Here is a 22,904-nt window from a genome sequence, read left to right as displayed (position 1 = left end):
AACTGCCTCTCATTATAAATGGTACATATAAATAAAAGAAGGAAAGAAGGAAAGAAAGAAAGAAAGAAAGAAAGAAAGAAAGAAAGAAAGAAAGAAAGAAAGAAGGAAGGGAGGGAGGAAGGGAAGAAGGAAGGAAAGGGGGGAAGGAAGGAAGGAAGGAAGGAAGGAAGGAAGGAAAGAAAGAAAGAAAGAAAGAAAGAAAGAAAGAAAGAAAGAAAGAGAATCAGCAAGATGGCCAACAGGAAGCAGAAAGGAGGGCAGAAGGAAGGGAGGGAGGAAGGGAAGAAGGGAAGGGGGGAAGGAAGGGAAGGAAGGAAGGAAAGAAAGAAAAAAGAGAAGAAAGAAAGAAAGAAAGAAAGAAAGAAAGAAAGAAAGAAAGAAAGAAAGAAAGAGAATCAGCAAGATGGCCAACAGGAAGCAGAAAGAGGGGCAGAAGGAAGGGAGGGAGGAAGGGAAGAAGGAAGGAAAGGGGGGAAGGAAGGAAGGAAGGAAGGAAAGAAAGAAAGAAAGAAAGAGAATCAGCAAGATGGCCAACAGGAAGCAGAAAGGAGGGCAGAAGGAAGGGAGGGAGGAAGGGAAGAAGGAAGGAAAAGGGGGAAGGAAGGAAAGAAAGAAAGAAAGAAAGAAAGAAAGAAAGAAAGAAAGAAAGAAAGAAAGAAGGAAAGAAGGAGGGGGGAGGGGGAGGGAGGAAGAAAGGAAAGAAAGAAAGAAAGAGAGAGAGAGAGAAAGAAAGAAAGGAAAGAAAGAAAGAAAGAAAGAAAGAAAGAAAGAGAATCAGCAAGATGGCCAACAGGAAGCAGAAAGAGGGGCAGAAGGAAGGGAGGGAGGAAGGGAAGAAGGAAGGAAAGGGGGGAAGGAAGGAAGGAAGGAAGGAAGGAAGGAAAGAAAGAAAGAAAGAAAGAAAGAAAGAAAGAAAGAAAGAAAGAAAGAAAGAAGGGTCAGTCAACAAGATGGCCAACAGGAAGCAGAAAGAGGGGCAGAAGGAAGGGAGGGAGGAAGGGAAGAAGGAAGGAAAGGGGGGAAGGAAGGAAGGAAGGAAGGAAGGAAGGAAAGAAAGAAAGAAAGAAAGAAAGAAAGAAAGAAAGAAAGAAAGAAAGAAAGAAGGGTCAGTCAACAAGATGGCCAACAGAAAGCAGGAAGGGAGGGAAGAAGGGAGGGAAGAAGGAAGGAAGGAAGGAAGGAAGGAAGGAAAGAAAGAAAGAAAGAAAGAAAGAAAGAAAGAAAGAAAGAAAGAAAGAAAGAAAGAAAGAAAGGGAATCAGCAAGATGGCCAACAGGAAGCAGAAAGGAGGGCAGAAGGAAGGGAGGGAGGAAGGGAAGAAGGAAGGAAAGAAAGAAAGAAGGGTCAGTCAACAAGATGGCCAACAGAAAGCAGGAAGGGAGGGAAGGAGGGAGGGAAGAAGGAAGGAAGGAGTTGCAGTTTGGGTTAAGAACAATTCCTTTTTTCTGTTGTTGAAGTATTTTAGATAATGTGGCCGTAGGAAAATCCTGAGCATCTGTTGGATGGTGCCAAGACCGTTCTCCCTGATTTATTCTTAGTCCGAATTGTTCCCTCCTTGTAAAACTGAAGCCAAGGTACAACATCTAACAACTGGCTCTCCTTAAGGCGGTGCAGAACTCAAGCTATCCTGCAATAAGCCGTGGAAAAAAAAGTTTAACACTTCAAATGATTTAGGGCTGATAAATCCACCTGCCTCTCGGAAATACTTTTCTGCTTTCAGGGAAAGGGAATCCAGGAACGAATCCTGCCTCGCCCTTTGGATCGTTTTGTGGGATGTGAAGATGGCTAATTAGAATAAAATTTAGGAAAATTATACATTGCAGTGAAGAGAGCAGTTTTTTTCTGTTTTCCGAAGGTGACACGTGTCAAGCTATTTCCCCTGGCAATCGGCCGAGCTGAAAATCAATTAAAATATTGCATAAATCTGCTTTAAACGTTTAAAGAAGATGGGCAGCCCTTTCTATTTTGTTTGGTAGCTATTTTAATTGAATTTAATTCCCATCCCTGCATCGTTTCAAGCCGATCGTTAAATAGCTGCAGAGACACACTGGGTTTCTTTAACCGCTTGTTTCAATAGTGGATATTTTCTGGAGCCTCTGACTCTTTCAAGCAGACCAAATTAAAAAATAAAAAAACAGCAACAAAAACAAATGCATGCGCGTGTGTGTTCACTCCTACTGACTGTGACAAATCTGGAAAAAAGCTAATTTAGGTATTTTTAAAATCAGATCAGCCAGCAGAGACATAAATATAGAAGTTCTGATGCTTTCAGCCTCTTGGCACTAAATACAAGATCTGTGAAAGTACCGTTTGCTGGGGAGAAATTTTCTTTTATAAAAATTGTGGGAACTTCCTGCTATGTCACGAATAGATGAGGAAGATGTGGTTGTTGTTTTTTTTTAAAAAAAAGAAAATATTATTGTGTTCTATTTAGTGGCCTATTGCCAAAAGATGCGCTCAGAAGAATCATTAATGTAGTACATAAACACAACACAACAGCGACAGAATTATGGACGTTCCATTACGGGAGGATTTGAAGAAGAGATTGTATAATTATTTGTCTGGAATGGTATAAGGAGAATTGTCCTGGGTGGGGGGTTGGACTAGAAGACCTCCAAGGTCCCTTTCAGCCCCTAAAAGCTAAATAAATAATAGGGAGGGAGGTGGGGAAGGGGAGAGGGAGGAAGGAAGGGAGGGAGGGAGGGAGGAAAGAAGGAAGGAAGGGAGGAGGGAGGGAGGGAGGGAGGAAAGAAGGAAGGGAGGGAGGGAGGGAAGGAGGGGGGAGGAAAGAAGGAAGGGGAACGGAGGAAGGAGGAGGAAAGAAGGAGGGAAGAAGGGAAGGAAGGGAGGGAGGGAGGAAAGAAGGAAGGGAGGAAAGAAGGAAGGGAGGGAGGGAGGGAGGAAAGAAGGGAGGGAGGGAGGGAGGGAGGAAAGAAGGGAGGGAGGGAGGGAAGGAGGGAGGAAGGAAGGAAGGAAGGAAGGAAGGAAGGAAGGAAGGAAGGAAGGAAGGAAGGAAGGAAGGAAGGAAGGAAGGAAGGAGAAGGAGGGAAAGGAAAGAAGAAAGAAACATACATGTAACCTGCGTATGAGAAATACAATCCTGGAGATACTCTAACAACAAGTAGCAAACTATGGATATAATGATGAATTGCATGATTAACGTTTTTATCACTTCTCTCTCTTCTCCCTCCTCCTCCTCTCCTTCTTTTCCTCCTCCTTCTCCTCTTCCTTCTATCTACCACCTTCTCCTTCTCTCCTTCTTCTCCTCCTTCTCCTCCATCTACCACCAAATCCTCCTCCTCTTCCTCCTCCTTCTCCTCCTCCTCCTTCTCCTCCTCCTCCTCCTCCTCCTCTTCTCCTTCTCCTCCTTCCCCTCCCTCCCCCTTCCGCTTTTATCTTCCCAGCTGCTTGCCTTATCCTCGGTTGTATGATTTATCCCGATGGCTGGGACGCAAAAGAGGTCAAGCGGATGTGCGGGGAGAAGACAGACAAGTACACGCTGGGAGCCTGCTCCATCCGCTGGGCCTACATCTTGGCCATCATTGGGATCCTGGATGCCCTCATCCTCTCCTTCCTGGCCTTTGTACTTGGCAACAGGCAGGACAGCTTACTAGCGGAAGAGCTGAAGTTGGAAAACAAAGGTAAGATGGTTTCGGTCCACGTCTACGGAGAGTCTCAGTCACGCAGACCACGGGTGTCCCAAAGAGGCTTTCCTGAGGTCTTTCCTTGAAGACTGTTCGCTTCTCATCCAAAGGGCTTCTCCAGCTCTGGATGAAGAAGCTTCTTGGATGAGGAGCGAAATTACTTCAAGGAAAAAAACAAAAACGGTGACTCCCCCGTTGACTTTGCTTGACGGGAGGTCACTAAAGGGCGTCACAGGAACCCCGGTGGTGGGATTCAGCCGGTTCACACCATTTCGGCAGAACCGGTAGCTCATGTTTGTGTCGACCAGGCCCAGAACGGACTTCCGGAAGCGGCATCCACGCAGAGAACTGGTGGTTCACCTATTTGAATCCCACCACTGCATGACACACACACACACACACACACACACACACACCCAGTACACTGCAACCATCATAAATACATCTCAAGTGCCTGAATTTTGATCACCTGACCCCGGGGAATGCCACAAAGGTCGTAAGTGTGAAAAACGCTCAGAAGTCACTTTTTTCCAGCACCGTCATAACTTCAAAAGGCCACTAAACAAATAGTTCTAAGTCGGGGACGTCAAGCTATTTATTCTCCCTCACAATCCTTGTTCTCACTTGAATTCATTAGGCCCTTTACTCATTTTTTTTAATAAACATTGTACTTATAACTTCTGGCTTTTAGTATTAACTATAGTGATGATGATGATGATGATGATGATAATGTTGCTGCTGCTGTTGTGGTTGTTGGAAGGGACCTTGGAGGTCTTCTAGTCCAACCCTATACTGCAGTGGTTCTCAACCTGTGGGTCGGGACCCCATTTGGGGTCAAACGACCATTTCACGGGGGTCGCCAAACAACGCAGTCTGCCATTTTTTTCCCCTTTTCCTTAGCTGCGCTACTCCCTTTTATTCTATTGGCTTTTGAAAACCAATAGAATAGACTCTCTTGAATAGAGTCTAATCCTATTGGCTTTCCAAAGCCGATAGGAATTGTCCAGGCTGTCTCTGCCCTGCTGAGCCCACCAAAAGTCCCATTCTGCAAACGGTGCTGCACCAGTTGAGTAGTCCTCGACTTATGACCGGTTGGGGGTCGCGGCATTAAAAAGGTTGAGAACCACTGCTATACTGTACCATTTCAGATAAATGACTGTCCAGTCTCTTTTTAAAATCTTACAGTGTTGGAGTATTCACAGCTTCTGGAGTCAAGGAGTTCCACTGATTAATTCTTCTAACTGTCAGGAAATTTCTCCTTAGTTCTAAGTTGCTTCTCTCCTTGATGAGTTTCCATCCGTTGCTTCTTGCCCTGCGTTTACGTAGGTGCTTTGGCGAATAGCTTGACTCCCTCTTCTTTGGGGCAACCCCTGAGATACTGGAAGACTGCTATCATGTCCCCCCTCGTCCTTCTCTTCATTAAACTAGACATACCCAATTCCAGCAGCCGTTCCTTATATGTTTTAGCCTCCAGTCCCCTGATCATCTTTGTTGCTCTTCTCTGAATTTTTTTCCAAAATCTCAACATCTTTTTTTTGTATTGGGGTGGCCAAACCTGGATGGCGTATTCTAAATGTAGTCTTACTAGGGCTGTCATGGATCTATCCAAAGTCCATATAACTTTCTTCCGTGTGCTCAGGAGAATGATTGAGCATAGTTATTATTCTCTCCTTTGAAAACAACTGGAGTTATTTTGTTAACAAGCAACAATTCTGAGGCAATTAAATGTTTTGCAAAAGATGCAACTGACAATCTTGCTATTCACCAAATACACATGTTACACGTAACTGGGACATAGAGGAAATTCATAATAAATAACCCAACACTGAAGAATCAAGGCATTTAAGTGCTTTCTAGAGAATTTGAGTCCACGCTGATCTCGAAAGATTAAAAGGGATTATGTGAGGGTGAAGAACGATAGAGCTATATTATTCAAGATCAGACGCATCCTTAAAATTGCGGGTTTTCAATTGAGGAAAAAAATATACCAAGTATAAACTTTAAAGAGCTTCCTATATAGATGTCAGAAGAAATATATGGAATTCATCAATGTATATTTATACATTTTTCTTGTACTTATGGTGAAAAGAGCCAAATTTATCTCTTCGGTTCAAATATATATTACAGTATGTGTCTTATCTAGTCTGAAAGCTATACCTAATTTATTTTAGAAGTTAAGAGAGCAACCCAAAAGAACGGGATCGTTAATATTCATAAGAAACCGCATTAAAATATGATTTTTAAAGATAATGTGGCCTTTTGCGTTTCCAAACACTTTCTATGATAGACTGTCAGACAGCTTTAAAGCAGGAGCTTGTTTTTTCTACTGGCAACTTTTAATCCTGCCAACATTTCTTGCATCTTGCCTGTTTCTTGTTTATCTCCAAAGTTAAAATGCAAAATAGAAAGATGAAGAAAAAGCATCCGCTACGAACAAAACAACTGAACAGTATGGAGGGGGGGGGGAAACTGCATGCGTTCAACAACAAATAACAGATATTGAGAACCAAGCCAGCAGATTCAGTCACGTTTTTTAAAATCGAAGTAGACAATTTTTACTTTAGGTAACCATGAAGAGGGAGCGATTTCATTTGATGATGTGTGAGAATAAAGTTTAAAAAAATGCTCAGGGTGATAGACCCATTCCTTGACTCAAGTGCTGAGGTTTTTGGGTTTTTTTCTCTAAGAGAAATTCTTCTCCCTTTCTCCCTCCGTCCCTGTTCAATCCTTTCCTGCTTCCTTCCCTCCTTCCTTCCTTCCTTCCTTCCTTCCTTCCTTCCTTATCATTCTGTTATCTTCCTTTCCTTCTCTATTATTCTATTATCTTCCTCCCTTCCCTTCTCCCTTCCTCCCTCCCTGTCTTCTCTCTTTCTATCCTCTCTCCCTCTTCCTTCCTTCCTTCCCTCCTTCCCTCCTTCTCTTTCTCCTTTCGTTTATCCATCCTTCTTTCCTTATCATCCATTATCTTCCTTCCTCCCTCCCTCCGTTTTCCCTCCTTCTCTCTTCCCTCCCTCCATCTTTGTTCCTTCCCTTCTTTCCCTTCTTCTCACTCTCTTTTCCTTCCTTCCTTCCTTCCTTCCTTCCCTCTCTTCCACCTTCCTTCCTTCCCTCCCTTCCTTCTCTTCTTCCTTCCTTCCTTCTTTCCTTCTTTCCTTATCATTCTGTTATCTTCCTTCTTTCCTTCTCTATCATACTATTATCTTCCTCCCCTCCTTCCTCCCTCCCTCTTCCCTCCTTCTCTCCTCCCTACCTCTTCGTCCTTCCCTGCCTCCTTCCCTCCTTCTCTCTCTCTCTCCTTCCTTCCTTCCATCCTTCCATCTATCCATCCTTTTGTTATCATTCCATTATCTTCCTCCCTCCCTCCCTATCTTCCCTCCTTCTCTCTTCTTTCCCTCCTTATTCCTTCCCTTCCTTCCTTCGCTCCTTTCTCTCTTCCCTCCCTCCCTCCTTCCTTCCTTTCTTCCCTCCCTCCCTCCCTCCTTCCTTCCTTTCTTCCCTTCTTCCCTCCTTCCTTCCTTTCCCTTCTTCCCTTCCCTCCCTCCCTCCTTCCTTCCTTCTTTCCTTTCTTCCCTCCCTCCCTTCTTTCCCTCCCTCTCTCCTTCCTTTCTCCCTCCTTCCCTCCCTCCTTCCTTCCTTCCTTTCTTCCCTCCCTCCCTCCCTTCTTTCCCTCCCTCTCTCCTTCCTTTCTTCCCTCCTTCCCTCCCTCCTTCCTTCCTTCCTTCCTTTCTTCCCTCCCTCCCTTCTTTCCCTCCCTCTCTCCTTCCTTTCTTCCCTCCCTCCCTCCTTCCTTCCTTCCTCCCTCCCTCCCTCCCTCCCTGTCATTCTATTAGCTCCCTCCCTCCATCTTTATCCAGCTCTTCATCTAGATAGGCTTCCAGAGCAAGGACGATGAGAAACAAGACAGATCCTATTTGCAAGTTGATGGACAATCCCGTGCAACGGGGAGGGAATAGTTTGGGCTGGAAAAGGAAGACAAATAGACCTTGACTGCTTGAATCTTGAAAGATGCAATAAGTCAAGGAGGAAGGCAGAGAGAGAGAGAGAGACCATTCTTGACAGCCTCAACGAACTCAGAGGTTGGCCGGGAGAGAAGATTTCCTTCAAACTTTAAGTAAGACAGAGAAGCATCTCGGTCCTGCTTCCTCTTCGGCTGCCAATCAAACTTGGCTCTCCGTTCAGATGGGCAAAATACGCTTGCCAGGATGCCTAATAAGCCAGGATGTCCAATTTACACTACTGGCTGTGAAACAAATATACATTGTTGGGGTGTTTTTTTGCCAGTCAAGGCAACAAGAAACTACAGTGAAGGAACAGAAGGGATGTCAACCTGATTCCTCCTAGGATGCTTCACATAGGAGTAAAGCCCAGTTTGGGTATCCGAGGTTTCCTACAACAGTTCATTTAGTGGCCGTTCGAAGTTACGACGGCGCTTTAAAAAGTGACCTACGGCCGTTTTTCACACTTACAACCGTTGCAGCGTCCCCGTGGGATCAGAATTCAGACCCTTGGCAACTGACTCGTATTTACGACGGTCGCAGTGCCCCTGGGGTCACGTTGTATCCCCTTTTGGGACCTCATGACAGGAAAAAAGCTCACTTAACAACCGGGTTACTAACTGAACAACTGCAGCGATTCATTTAACAAGAAAGGTGGTTAAAATGGGGCACAACTCACTTAATAACCGTCTCCTGTAGCAGTGATGGCGAACCTTTTAGAGACCACTTATGCATCGTCGAGTGCCGGGTGGGTGTGGCCCATTGGGTGGGTGTGGCCCATTGGGTGGGCGTGGCTGCAGTGGTAACAGCAGACTGGGTGGGACTAAAACGTTCAATCAATCAATTCCAACTTTGCAAGATCTTTTTTTTTCCCCGCGAAAAGTTGAAATTGACTCATTGATTGAACCTTTTTTTTTTTTTGCACATGGCGGCAAGCGAAAAGGTTTTATAAAACCCAGCTGAAGGTCTAGGACTGGGGCGACGGCGCGCGTGCCCACAGAGAGGGCTCTGAGTGCCGCCTCTGGCACCCGTGCCATAGGTTTGCCACCACTGCCCTACATCCTTCTAACACTGATGTTGTTACCTAGTTGGGTAATGAACATCTGCAAGAAAACAAGCAAGCTCAGAGAGCACCAAGGACCCCACAGTCTTCTTCCTCCTCCTCCTCCTCCTCCTCCTCCTCTCTGCAAACCCCCCTCCCTTCTAGCACTGATGATGTTAGCTAGTTTGGGTCATGAAACGTCTGCAAGAAAACAACCAAGCTCAGAGGGCACAAGGACTCCTCATTTCAACCCTGAGTTGCAAACATTACACCTTTCCCAGATAAATACTTGGCTGCCATAATCTCATTGTAAGATTAAAGGAAAATAATTATAGCTTATTTAAAGCCACCCTCCGCTGCTTCAAGAATAGGACATTCAATGTCACTTTTGAAGTCATCCAAATAGGTTGCGTGTAGCTTCATCCCCCTATAAATACAGATTATTGGCTTAAAAGAGCCTTAATTACTTCCTCCGAAACCTCTGGACAGCTTTGCAAAACTTCACAGCAGCAACAACACTGGGATCGAGTCATCCACATTACAGAGAATTAAGCCGAATAAACGGCACGCTGACCTTCTAGGACAGTGTTTCTCAACCTTGACAATTTTAAGGCATGTGGACTTCAACTCCCAGAATTCCACAGCCAGCAATGCTGGCTGTGGAATTCTGGGAGTTGAAGTCCACATGCCTTAAAATTGTCAAGGTTGAGAAACACTGTTCTAGGATAAGTCAAACTCAGTTTGAAGTTCCACAGACTTTTTGGAGACGGCCTGTCTTCAAGTAAGTTGGTCCAAAGTCACGTCATGAGAAAACGACGTTTATTCCAAGAAAGGTATTATCCGTTATTTTTAAACTGTGCTGACCTTATTACCTGAATTTTTTTATAGGCAAGAGAATCAAAATTCGGTTTACGGTATAGTCCAGTATTTCTCATACAGATAGGCCACAAGTGACCCCGGGACGCTGCAACAGTCATACGTACTTGCCAGTTGCCAAGTGTCTAGATTTTGATCATGTGACCCACGGGGATGCTTGCAATGGATGCCTGCAACTTAAGTGTGAAAAACGGTCATCAGTCCTTGTTCCCAGTGCTGTTGTAACTTCAGACAGTTGTTAAATGAACTGTTATACCTCAAGGACTTTGTCCATTTCTGTGTGTGTTGTGTGTGCTAGTGTTGCTGTCGATCCTGGCATAGACGTGGATTTTTCACAGAATTCCATTAGGTTTGTTCATTTGTTTCTTGAGATTTATTTGCCCCTACAAGGCAAACTTATTATTTATTTATTTATTATCTGTTTAGTTTATTTATTAAACCCCCCATCCATTTCTCCTGCGATCATTAAGATACAATTGCGAAGTCAATCCGGGCGTTAAAAGATAGATTTTTCTTGGTGAGAGTTTATTCATCTGAATGGCTCCGGTAAATTCAGATTATTTGAATTTTATAGAACTGGCCTGTGTAGAAGTTTTGTGTGCTCCAACACTGGAGGTTTTTAAGAAGAGATTGGACAACCATTTGTCTGTAATGGTACAGGGTTTCCGGCCTGAGCAGGGGGTTGGACTAGATCAGGGCTTTTCAACCAGTGGTACGGGTACCACCTGTGGTACATTGGCACCTGGCAGGTGGTACTCAACCATCCTAGAAAAGTAGTAACAGGAGAGGGGAATGAGCTGAACCGGTGGCAGCACCGCACAAGCCTGAGCAAGAGATGGCTGGAGCTGCAGGGCTGTCAGGGCTCAGCGGAAGCGCCAGGATCAGCGCCGCTTTCCAGCTGATCGGTGCTTCTTCGGGGCTGTCAGGGCTCAGTGGAAGCGCCAGGATCAGCACCAGGCTCCAGCTGGAGCTCGGCGCTGATCCTGATGCTTCTGCTGAGCCCAGAAGAAGCGCCGATCAGCTGGAATGTTGCAGCATCTCCGGGGTCATTCAGATGCTTGGCAACTGATTCCTATTTATGACGGTCACAGTGTCCTAGGGTCATGTGAAGTGACCAAAACCTGCTGCAACCACCCAGCAGATGGGGGAAATAAAAACCAAACACCCCCACCTCACCCCCGCTGCCAATCCTCAACAGAAATGCTCACAACAATGAAAACCTCGGACAGGAGGAAGAGCGCGGCTGGGTGGGCAGGGAGGTGTCTTGCTCGGCTGTGGCTTGGGGGGCACTTTTTTCAGTGCCATTGTAACTTCGAACAGTCACTAAGCGAATTGTTGTAAGTCAAGGACTACCTGTATTTTATCACTTTTTTCCTTTTTTTTTTGTTCATCAAGTTTTTGACCCCTTGCTAGGCAACTGGTGGTACTCAGATGTTGCCATATCCTAAAAGTGGTACAATGGGTGAAAAGGTTGAAAAGCCCTGGACTAGATGACCTCCAAGGTCCCTTCTAATTCTGTTATGGTTATTCCGTTATTTTACTTTGGTCCAAGACTGACATAAAATATCATTTAAAATGATGGAATTGTGAGCTTTTCCCCAGCGCAATAAAATTGATGTGTACAAATGATGAGCAAATTAAAAGGTTAAATTTACAGATAGAACTTTAAAGTCCTGAAAAAGGTTTAAATCCATGAGAAACCACCAAGTACATTTTGATTTGATTTGATTTGATTCACTTACAAGGCCATTATCCAGGGCCACTCAGCAGATAATAATATCATGGCAATCAACAACACAATGTTATTACAGACAGTGTGCAATAAAATACCCCTCGTATAAGTTTTAAAATATAAAACGAAACCCAGCAATTAAAACAGCCCTTATTTCCTCTTCTGAAAGAACCTTACAGGAATGCAATATAAATGTGAGAACACACATGGTTTTCCAGCAGCAGGCTATTCCATAGTACAGCTATTCACTGCTGAGAAGCTTGATTTATATTAAAACTTTATATGGCAATCTATTAACATGAATGTGCAAAACAATAATTACACGCTATCGTAAAAGCAGCATATAAAATATTCTGTTAAAAGAATAAAAAAACAACGGCAATATCCTCAACACATAGGATAAAAAAAAATGCAAGTTGTAAAATACTCCCTGCAAATAGGCAATAACTAGAGTTGGTTAAAATAAAATGCCTGGGAGATTAGACATTGACAGGAATACAATACAGGCAGCCCTTGACCTACAAACATTTGTTTAAGGACTGGGGAAAAAAATGACTTAGGATTGTGTTTCACTTTTACCACTGTTGCAGCGTCTCGGTGGTCACGTGTTCAAAATCCAGACGCTTGCAACTGGCATGTACTTAACGACAGTTTGTGGTGTCCCGAGGTCACCCAATCTCTTTTTGCAACCTCCTGACAAGCCAAGTCAATGGAGGAAGTCAGATTCGCTTAACAACCAGGTTCCTAAGTTAATCAACTCCAGTGATTCGCTTAAGAACGATGGCAAGACAGGTCATAAAAATGGGACAAAACTTACTCAGCAACCGTCTTAGCAACGGACTTCCGAGGCTCCATTGTGCTCGTAATTCAAGGACGACCTGTAAAACATGACTTCTGTTGGATCAACTTAATTCTTACAGGAGGTTAACTTCTCAAGGTGCGCTGCAAAATTTGGCAACAAGCGTGACACCAGGATTACCGTCAGAAAGGTGACGTTAAAGAGTGCAGAGAAGAGCAACAAAGATGATCAGGGGACTGGAGGCTAAAACGTATAAGGAACGGTTGCTGGAATTGGGTATGTCTAGTTTAATAAAGAGAAGGACCAGGGGGGACAGGATAGCAGTATTCCAGTATCTCAGGGGCTGCCCCAAAGAAGAGGGAGTCAAGCTATTCTCCAAAGCGCCTGAAGGCAGGACAAGAAGCCATGGATGGAAACTAATCAAGGAGAGAAGCAACCTAGAATTAAGGAGAAACTTCCTGACAGTGAGAACAATTAACCAGTGGAACTGTTGTGTCCTGAGCCTGCTGCAGAAGTGAGCAGGCTCAGAAATGTTGCAAATGGTCCCGGGCAAACCAAAAGCTGCCCAGGACCAGACTGGCTATCGCCAGCCTTGTGCGCATGCGCAAGGCACGAAAACAGCCAGCTTCCTATTGGCTGACATTGTCCGGGATCAGGACTCTATAAAAGGCCTGCATGCCTTTTGGTCAGTGGTTGGTTGTAAGGAGAAGATCAATAAAGAGATTACTTGTTCATCGTGTGTCTTCGTCTAATGCCTAAGAACCGAATACATCAAAGGAACAACCTGTCTCCGGAAGCTGTGAATGCTCCAACACTGGAGGTTTTTAAGAAGAGACTGGACAGCCATTGTCTGAAATGGTATAGGGTTTCCTGCCCGAGCAGGGGGTTGGACTAGAAGATCTCCAAGGACCCTTCCAACTCTGTTATTCTAAATGGATCAGTATGGTTAAGCGACCTTATAAATCATAGAGAAATGAAAGATCTTGGAAGCGAAGCTAACGGACATCTGCCCTACTCTTAATATGGCCAGACTCAGATGGACATTATAAAAAAAGAAATCCCTTTCTTTCTTTCTTTCTTTCTTTCTTTCTTTCTTTCTTTCTTTCTTTCTTTCTCTTTCTTTTTCTTTCTTTCTTTCTTTCTTTCTTTTTTCTTTCCTTCCTTCTTTCTTCCTTCCTTCCTTCTTTCCTTTCTTTCTTTCTTTCTTTCTTTCTCTTTTTCTTTCTTTCTTTCTTTCTTTCTTTCTTTCTTTTTTCTTTCCTTCCTTCCTTCTTCCTTCCTTCCTTCCTTCCTTCCTTCTTTTCTTCTTTCCTTTCTTTCTTTCTTTCTCTTTCTTTCTTTTTCTTTCTTTTTCTTTTCTTCTTTCTTCCTTTCTTCCTTTCTTCCTTCCTTTCTTTCTTTCTTTCTTTCTATCCATAGGAAGTGAAGCTAATGGACATCTGCCCTACTCTTAATATGGCCAGACTCAGATGGACATTATAAAAAAAGAAATCCCTCTTTCTTTCTTTCTTTCTTTCTTTCTTTCTTTCTTTCTTTCTTTCTTTCTTTCTTTCTTCCTTCCTTCCTTCCTTCCTTCCTTCCTTCCTTCTTTTTCTTCCTTCCTTCCTTCCTTCCTTCTTTCTTTCTTTCTTTCTTTCTTTCTTTCTTTCTTTCTTTCTTTCTTTCTTTCTTTCTTTCTTTGTATCTTCCATCAAATTCGTTGAAGGAAATACATTTCACCGTGCCACCGTAAAAGCTCTTTTATGTTAGGGAACTTCTATCTTCCTAAGATAAGCTGCAGGGGGGCCACTGTAGAAGTTTAGCTATCAATAAAAAAGCAATCTAGGAGCCCCATTTAAAGGGAATGGCATTCGATGTCCTTTATTTGATGCTTCAGAAATCACGTGTGAAGACCAGACTCCTAGTCAATTCCAGCTTTGCTAAGGGTAATTCCTTCTGTGCAGACCGGAACTCATATTGCAATTTTGTGAAAAAGGGTCATAAGTTACCGGTACTTTTTCCAGGGCTGTTGCGACTTTGGAGGACCACTAAGCTAACGGTTATAATTCAAGGACTACCTGTATTTGGAGAAATTTCATGATCACAGGGCAAGGAGATGGTATGAAAGTAGATACCATTTGTTTTGACCACAGTATTCAAAAAGTTCTTACTGGTTAAGATGTTCTCAAAATTAGTTACACTTCAGCATTTAAAACTTTTTTTTTCTCATACAAGAAATAAGAATGTAAACAGGATTTATGACGAGGCAATCAAGACGATCATGAAAAGAAGCTTTATACTGACGTGGTTATTATTTGCCGAAACATGAGAAAAATGTTTATATTGAATTGTCATTTATTCAAATAAGAACTGTATGAATTTAAGGTTGGCTACAGAGAATATTATTGGAAGAAGGGGAAATTGAATAAAGTTATTATATAGACTGTAGAATTACAGAAATTAATTGTTATTGATTGTTTTTTAAACACTAACCCAGGCAACACGATGCTTACCAAATATTAAGCTGCACGTTAAAAATGAATAAAACATATTAAAAAGAAAAGAAAGTATATGTCAGCCTAAAAAGATGGATTTGACTGAGTTAGCCATCCAAATTGGATTTGAGGGGTCTTATAGGAAATGATTTGAGGGGTCTTACGAGTCCCCAGGACTGCAAGGTGATCAAACCGGTCAGTCCTAGAAGAGATCAACCCCGACTGCTCTTTAGAAGGCCAGATCCTGAAGTTGAAACTCAAGTACTTTGGCCACCTAAGGAGAAGGAAGGATTCACTGGAGAAGAGCCTGATGCTGAGAAAGATGGAGGGCAAGAGAAGAATGGGACGACAGAGAATGAGGTGGCTGGATGGAGTCCCTGAAGCAGCAGGCGTGAGCTTCAAGGGACTCCAGAAGATGGTAGAGGACAGGAAGGCCTGGAGGAACGTGGTCCATGGGGTCACGATGGGTCGGACATGACTTCGCAACTAACAACAATGGGAGACGTGGATGAAAGAAGCAGTATGTGTGGGTCGTTATCATTAAATTTTGCTAGAGGACTCAGGGATACTCAGCCTTGCTAGATTTATCTTTTTCAAACTGTGTGCATCCAATGCTACCTGTGCAATTCTGCTTGTCAAACTTACATTTGAATGTCAATAAAATAACACTTATGCATAGTGCATCACTTAGCAAGGTGCCTAACAAGCATTTGAAAGACAATTAAGCATCCAAATGTCAAAGACAACAGTAGGGAGAAATCTTTGCACAATAAAATTACAAAGGCAAAGCAATCTAATTTTTTTTTCTTAAAAAAAGAAAAGAAAAGCAAGCAGTCACTAAAAGCAGCAAAACCAAATTAAAATATAAACAATCCCATCGCTGAACAAAATTGCAGGTAACAACAACAAAAATAAAATTCAATTAACGGAAACATAGAGCGATCCCCATGTTTTCTGCCTAAGCATCTCATTTGATCAGAGCCGTTTAAGAGATTGGAAATCCGTGGTATGGATTAGAAAACTATGTGGTTTAAAAGGACAGCCTGCTGCCTCTAATTCAGATCGTTTTAGTGGGGATTTTAAAGCAGGTTATGTCCCAGATACCTGAAATTTCGTCAATACCCCCTGAGAATTATGTAAGAGCTATTTTGGATGTGTGCCAATTCAAAGATGAAAGATGGAATTACGCAGGATTTTGTAGCCAGTATTTCCTGGTGAAATAAATTTCTCCCAGTACTTTAGCAATAGCAACAGCACTTAGACTTATATACCGCTTCACAGTGCTTTATAGCCCTCTCTAAGTGATTTACAGAGTCAGCCTCTTTCCCCCAACAATCCCGGTCCTCATTTTACCGACCTCGGAAAGATGGAAGGCTGAGTCAATCTTGAGATGGTCAGGATCAAACTGCTGGCAGTGGGCAGAATTAGCCTGCAATACTGTATTCTAACCACGGCGCCACCACGGGCTCCTTTATATGCAGCTGTTGGTGTCGATAGGCCAGGAAAATCGACTTTTAAGCCTACATCCGAAAACCACACAGGTTTTTCTCAGGATTTTTAAACCAGCCCAACAATTTAACAGTTGCACAGTGCTTAAGCAGGATCATTTACTGGCAGAGTTCTCATAGCTGTCAATCACTGAGACATTGGGATATCCCACAATAAGATAGTCAAGAAATATGAACGCGTTGGGGCTTAGATTATGATTTTTGGCTTTCTAAAATCATTACAGTCAGCTTGGGTGCTATGAAATCCTGATTCAACCCTTCCAGTGGATAATAACAGCTTTTTTGTCTGAGTGCATTAAGCAACAACATGTTATTTAACACATAGCAAAGTGTTGGTTTGATCGGGACTTTTGTGCAAACCGCTGGCAGCATCAGATCTATAAGCAGGAGTCATAGAGTATCCCTTATTTCAGAGTAATTATGGCCCCTTTACGATGTATGGACTTCAACATCCAGAATTCCTGGCTGATATAGACTAGACTAGACTAGACTAGACTAGACTAGACTAGACTAGACTAGACTAGACTAGACTGGACTGGAATAGAATGGAGTGGACTGGAGTGGAGTGGAATGGAATGGAAAGGAATGGAATGGAATGGAGCTGGAAGAGACCTGGAGGTCTGGCTGAGGAATTCTGGGAGTTGAAGTCCACAAGTCATAAAAGGGCCAAGTTTGAAGGCCCCTGCTCTAAAATCTTAGGAGTGCTAGATCACTGAACATCACATTGACTCTATTTTACATTGAGGACTCCAGGACTGTAGATTATAGTTAGGTTTCAACCGTTTTCCATCTTCAGTTCTTCCTGTTTCATTCTCAGGTCTCCATCTTCCGAGTTTTCTTCTTTCAGGAACAATGAAACTGGAGATATATATATATATATATATATATATATATATATATATATATATATATATATATATATATATGTTATTTTTAGAACATGGAATTATTTTTCCCAGATTTAGAGGTAGAGGGAAACACATCGTTTGCACGAAGTTGGTTCCCAGCTTAATCTGTTAGGAGTTAAGAACTTATTAAATTCATATGAAAAAGAGCTGCCCTAGATACTGAAAGAAGGAGAGTCATTATAAATGAATCACTCTATGTTGTCTTTGGATAGGGGATTTATATTTAAATAGAGCTCCTATTTGCTTTGTTTAAAATCCCTTCAACATCAAAAGCAACCCGAGGACTGCAGAAATTATACACAAAGTGCAAAAAGCTTTTGGGTTACATTTGCCTTTTTACTTTTTGTCTATGTGCCTGGGTTTTAATTCACCGTATTCCTGAATAAATGCTAAAACAGAAACACGCAACATATGACATAATTTGCTAGTTTCATGAAAAAAAGAGGGGACAATTATTTTGGGCTTCCTTTGATAGGCAAGATTTCTTAAAAACCAGGGGTGTTTATTTTGATCCATTTTAATCTCCACCAAATTTCCTTCCGGTTAAAGTGAAATTAAATCCACGTCTTTGGTTTAGAACAGTGGTTCTCAACCTGTGGGTCGGGACCCCATTTGGGGTCGAACGACCATTTCACGGGGGTCGCCAAACAACGCAGTCCACCAATTTTTTCCCCCTTTTCCTTAGCTGTGCTACTCCCTTTTATTCTACTCTTGAATAGAGTCTAATTCTATTGGCTTTCAAAAGCCAATAGGAATTGTCCAGGCTGTCTCTGCCCTGCTGAGCCCGCCAAAAGTCCCATTCTGCAAACGGTGCTGCACCAGTTGAGTAGTCCTCGACTTACGACCGGTTGAGTAGTCCTCGACATACAACTGGTTGGGGGTCGCGGCATTAAAAAGGTTGAGAACCACTGGTTTAGAAAGAAAAAAAAACAAAAAAACAAAACCCAGCACGAACAACTTTCACGATAAATCAGGGAGAACTCATTTTAATTTAATTTCACCGGCTGCCCAAATGAGGTCCGAACAAGTGGATCGTAATATTGCCAACTCATATATGAAATATCGTATGTTCTATGAGTGAAGAGCAGGGTGTTTATGCCAGCAGAAAAGTAAAATACAGTATAAAAATGAAAAAGTTGCTGAATAACGGCATTAATGAGTGATGATGGTTTCTTTAAGAGGCAGTTGGTTTAGTTCTCAGTCTTGGCAATTTTAAGATGCACGGACTTCAGTTCCCAGAATTCACCAGTCAGGCTGGCTGAGGGATTCTGGGAATTGAAATCCATATGTGTCAAAGTTGCCAAAGTTACAAAACACCAGTCTAGTTGGAGCACAAGCAGATAGACTTGAGATGAGGATGATGATGATGGATGATGATGATGATGATGATGATAATAACAACAACAACAACAACGATGATGATGATGTTGGAAAGGACCTTGGAGGTCATCTAGTCCAACCCCCTGCTCAGGCAGGAAACCATATACCGTTTCAGACAAATGGCTGTCCAGTCTCTTCTTAAAAACTTCCAGTGTTGGAGCATTCACCACTTCTGGAGCAGGTTGTTCCACTGGTTAATTGTTCTCACTGTCAGGAAGTTTCTCCTTAATTCTAGGTTGCTTCTCTCCTTGATTAGTTTCCATCCGTTGCTTCTTGTCCTGCCTTCAGGTGCTTTGGAGAATAGCTTGACTCCCTCTTCTTTGGGGCATATAAATCCTTCCATTCCCCACCATCCAGTCCGAACTGAAGAAGCTTCTTGGATGAGAAGCAAAACGTCTTCCAAGAAAAACAAGAAAGTCCAGTGGCCTCTTGAAAAAGCAGCTTTGGGACAACCAGGACCTGGATCGACTGGGAATCTCCAGAGACAACCAGACAGATATATTGTGAGCAGGCCATCAGTTAGAGTCGGTCAGCCTCAAAACTGAGATACTGGAAGACTGCTATCATGTCCCCCCCTCGTCCTTCTCTTCATTAAACTAGACATACCCAATTCCAGCAACCATTCCTTATATGGTTTAACCTCCAGTCCCCTAATCATCTTTGTTGCTCTTCTCTGTACTCTTTCTAGAGTCTCAACATCTATTCTATTCTATTCTAGTCTAGTCTAGTCTAGTCTATTCTAGTCTAGTCTATATTCGACTCTATTCCATTCTGTATTTCTATTCAATTCTCTTCTGTATTTCTCTTCTCTTCTGTATTTCTATTCTATTCTATTCTATTCTATTCTATTCTATTCTATTCTATTCTATTCTATTCTATTCTATTCTATAGTTGTTACTATACAATGGTCTCATTGATGGGGAGTTGATGATCCCATCCTGCAGGGCAGGGGACAATTTCAAGGTAAACTCCTACAAACTATTTCTGTGTACTTCCCACAGTTTTAGTAGCAATCAAGTAATGTGTCAAGTCACAAGAATCCTTTCTGCAGGTAGGAGAGAATGCAACATGGCATATATGTAGCCAAGCCATTTCTGTGTAATTGGAAAATTCTGTGAGGTGAATCCTTTGCCCAGCTTCTTTTCGTGATTATTCCAGCTGCGGTTTAATGCCGCCTCGACGCTTGTGTTTTGTGACCCCCGACAGTTTCAGCAATTTCAGCCCTGCTGAAATTTGACAGCAGAAAAACAAACCAATTTCCAGCAGAAAACGAAGCAAGATTGGTCTTTAAGTCACTGGAAAGATCCAGAACATCCAGGGGAAAAGATGGCAACTTGAAAACTGAACTTTTAGCGGAGCTGACCAATGCAGAGGAAATGAAGAACTAGAAAAGCAGATGGGCTCTTTGTAATTTCTTTCTGGAAAAAGACAGAACCGGACATTACCCACTAGTGCTCCGTACAGTTACTCCTTGTGACAAAACTGCAAAATTGTGGTTTCCGATAAATGTAGGGCTCTATTTCCTTCACTAATCACTTTTAATAATTGCTTGTTATCTGCTTTTCAGCTATTAGAAATCTTTGAATTAACAAGTTTTATAGCATCGGGTGAGTTTTCCCCAATCATTAGCGAAGCAAGTTTTAAATACAAATTTAAGGACTTTTTTTTTTTAAAGAAACAGCAAAGAGGTGATTAAAACTTTGATTTTAGAAAAGTAACAAGCAGACGAAGGATCCAGATAAATTTGAAAAAAAAAAGGTTTTGGAATTAATTATAATAATCCTTCCCACAGGAAAATGCTTTTGCTTTGAATGCATAAAAAAATGATCACAGGATGGGACTTTGAAGATTAGACGCTAAAGGGAAATGGAAGGAACCAGAAGTTACAATTAAAGGCAGAGAACCCTTATATTTGACTTACTAATACAGAATGGAAATTTTTTTCAAAACGTCGAACATATTGAATGATATTTTTGAACAATGAACTCAGACGTTTTTAAGAGTGTTTGCCTCTATATTTGTTTAGAGGGTTTAGAGCACATCATGAGAAAGGCAGGGCTAGATGAATCAAAAGTTGGAGTTAAGATTGCCGGGAGAAAAATCAACAACCTAAGATATGCAGATGATACCACTCTAATGGCAGAAAGTGTAGAGGAACTAAAGAGCCTCTTGATGCGAGTGAAGAAGGAGAGTGCAAAAGTTGGCTTGAAACTCAACATTAAGAAAACCAAAATCATGGCATCTGGCCCTCTCAATTCCTGGCAAATAGATGGGGAAGAAATGGAAGTAGTGACAGATTTTATTTTTCTGGGCTCCAAGATCACCTCAGATGGGGACTGCAGCCAAGAAATTAGAAGACGCTTGCTCCTGGGGAGGAAAGCCATGGCAAATCTAGACAGCATACTAAAAAGCAGAGACATCACCCTGCCAACAAAAGTGCGTATAGTCCAGGCCATGGTTTTCCCAGTTGCAATGTATGGCTGTGAAAGTTGGTCCATAAGAAAGGCTGAGCGCCAAAGAATTGAGGCCTTTGAACTATGGTACTGGAGAAGACTCCTGCGAGTCCCTTGGACTGCAAGGCGTTCAAACCGGTCAGTCCTAGAAGAGATCAACCCCGACTGCTCTTTAGAAGGCCAGATCCTGAAGTTGAAACTCAAATACTTTGGCCACCTAATGAGAAGGAAGGACTCACTGGAGAAGGGCCTAATGCTGGGAAAGATGGAGGGCAATAGAAGAAGGGGATGACAGAGAATGAGCTGGCTGGATGGAGTCACTGAAGCAATAGGTGTGAACTAAAATGGATCCAGAAGATGGTAGAAGACCTGGAGGAACATGGTCCATGGGGTCGCGATGGGTCGGACACGACTTCGCAATTAACAACAACAACAAATGAGAGAAAAACAAGTTTTATCAGAGAGGGCTCAAAGTTTATTTTAAAATATACTACGCTGGACATACCAAAAAATAATAATGAAAACCAAGAGAACGACCTGGGTAATCTTCCTGTGTTGGATTTATAAAAGAGTCTTAATTTTTTTGTCATTTTGTGAAAAGAGACAACGAAAACATGAAAAGAAAAATTTTAGGAGATCGTTTGAAGGGATTAAAGTTCAAGATGATTAAAAATAAAAGGAAGGAATATAAAGTTGGTTTATCTGATCAAGGTTAAAATAAGTATGTCGTTTTCTTTGGTGATTCTGATCAGGATTGACAGGATAAGTTTTTAAAGATTTGGGTACAGAAAAGAGGTGGGATACCAGCGTGCCAAGTTTGAAGACCCCTGCCTTAAAGGTTTTATGACTTGCATAATGCGTGGAGTCTAACCAAGCTAATACAGCTGGTCCTCAAATCACGACGACAAACTGAGCTCAAAATGTCTGCGACTAAGCCAGACCGTTGTTAAATGAGTTTTGACCCTTTTAAGGACCTTTCTGGCCACCGTTGTTAAGCGAATCACTGCAATTGTTAAGTTAGTAACTCGGTTCTTAAGTGAATCTGGCTTCCCCCCCATTGATTTTGCTTGTCAGGAGGTTGCTGCGACCGTCATAAGTACGAGTCGGTTGCCAAGTGTCTGAATTTTGATCATGTGACCACGGGGATGTCGGTCCGTGTGAAAACGGGTCCCAAGTGGCTGTTTTCAGTGTCGTCATAACTGTGAAGACTGACTGAACGAAGTGTTGTAAGTCAGGGACGACTTCTATACCAATTGGCAACATACAGGTATTCCTCGTCTTACGACAGAACTGAGCAAGCTTCATGTTGCTAAGTGAGACATCCGTGGTGAATTTGGCCTCATTCTTAAGACCTTTCTCGCCTCAGTTGTCAAGTGAATCGCTGCAGTTACTAACGGTTGTTAAGTGAGCCTGGCTTCCCCCTTTGGCTTATTCAACGGTCGCAAAAGCGGATCAGGTGACCCCAGGAGACCGCAACCGTCATAAATAGGAGCCTCTGAATTTTGACGCGTAACCCGTGGGGATGCTGCAACAGTCGCAAGTCGTAAAAGTCGCGCTTTTTTTAAAGTGCCACTGCAATTTTGAACGGTCGCTAAACAAACCGTCGTAAGTCAAGGACTACCTGTGTACCAATTGGTAACGTGCTGGACAATGAATTGTCAGGCCTGTGCACGGTGGGGGGGGAGTGGCCCTTTTTAAGCTCTCCTTTCTGTTTTGTTTTGCTTTTTTCCCTCTCCTGCGCAGAAGATGGAAATGCTTAAGGCAGAGGGGAGTGTGAAACTAAAAATGTAAGTGTTCAGCATGAGTTGCTGGGTTGTGTGGTGGCGTCTCTGTGTGCTTCTGCCCCCCCCCCAAAAGCTTTGCATGGCTTCCGCTGTGGTTTTGTGACCTGAGCAGCATGCCTGACACCTTGTGCGGTTCGTTTCCCCAAGTTCGTATTAAAAAAGGGCAAAGTTGTCCGTTTGTGTGTTTGTTAAAGTGCTCTGAAACCCTCGCCTTAGCATAGCATATGTGGCTTACTTTTTTGTTTTCCTGTCTAGCCCTTTCTTTCTTTCTTTCTTTCTTTCTTTCTTTCTTTCTTTCTTTCTTTCTTT

General features: G+C 42.6%; 1 protein-coding gene across 1 annotated transcript in view; it reads left to right on the top strand.

Moving 5' to 3' along the window:
* LHFPL3 (LHFPL tetraspan subfamily member 3) overlaps window positions 1-22,598 on the top strand; it is a 103,019-nt gene extending 80,421 nt beyond the window's left edge. Inside the window, exons 2-3 of the mRNA XM_039363819.1 lie at window positions 3,405-3,641; window positions 22,555-22,598. Of these exons, the coding sequence (XP_039219753.1) occupies window positions 3,405-3,641; window positions 22,555-22,571 (254 nt within the window). The 3' untranslated portion in view covers window positions 22,572-22,598. The remainder of the gene's footprint in view (window positions 1-3,404; window positions 3,642-22,554) is intronic.
* Window positions 22,599-22,904: the final 306 nt, after the last annotated feature.

This window comes from Crotalus tigris, unplaced genomic scaffold (assembly GCF_016545835.1).
Source record: "Crotalus tigris isolate CLP2741 ecotype Arizona unplaced genomic scaffold, ASM1654583v1 scf7180000019599.1365583, whole genome shotgun sequence".
Lineage (NCBI taxonomy): Eukaryota > Metazoa > Chordata > Lepidosauria > Squamata > Viperidae > Crotalus > Crotalus tigris.
The sequence above is the reverse complement of the archived record's forward strand: the minus strand, read 5'-3'. Positions and strand labels throughout refer to the sequence as shown.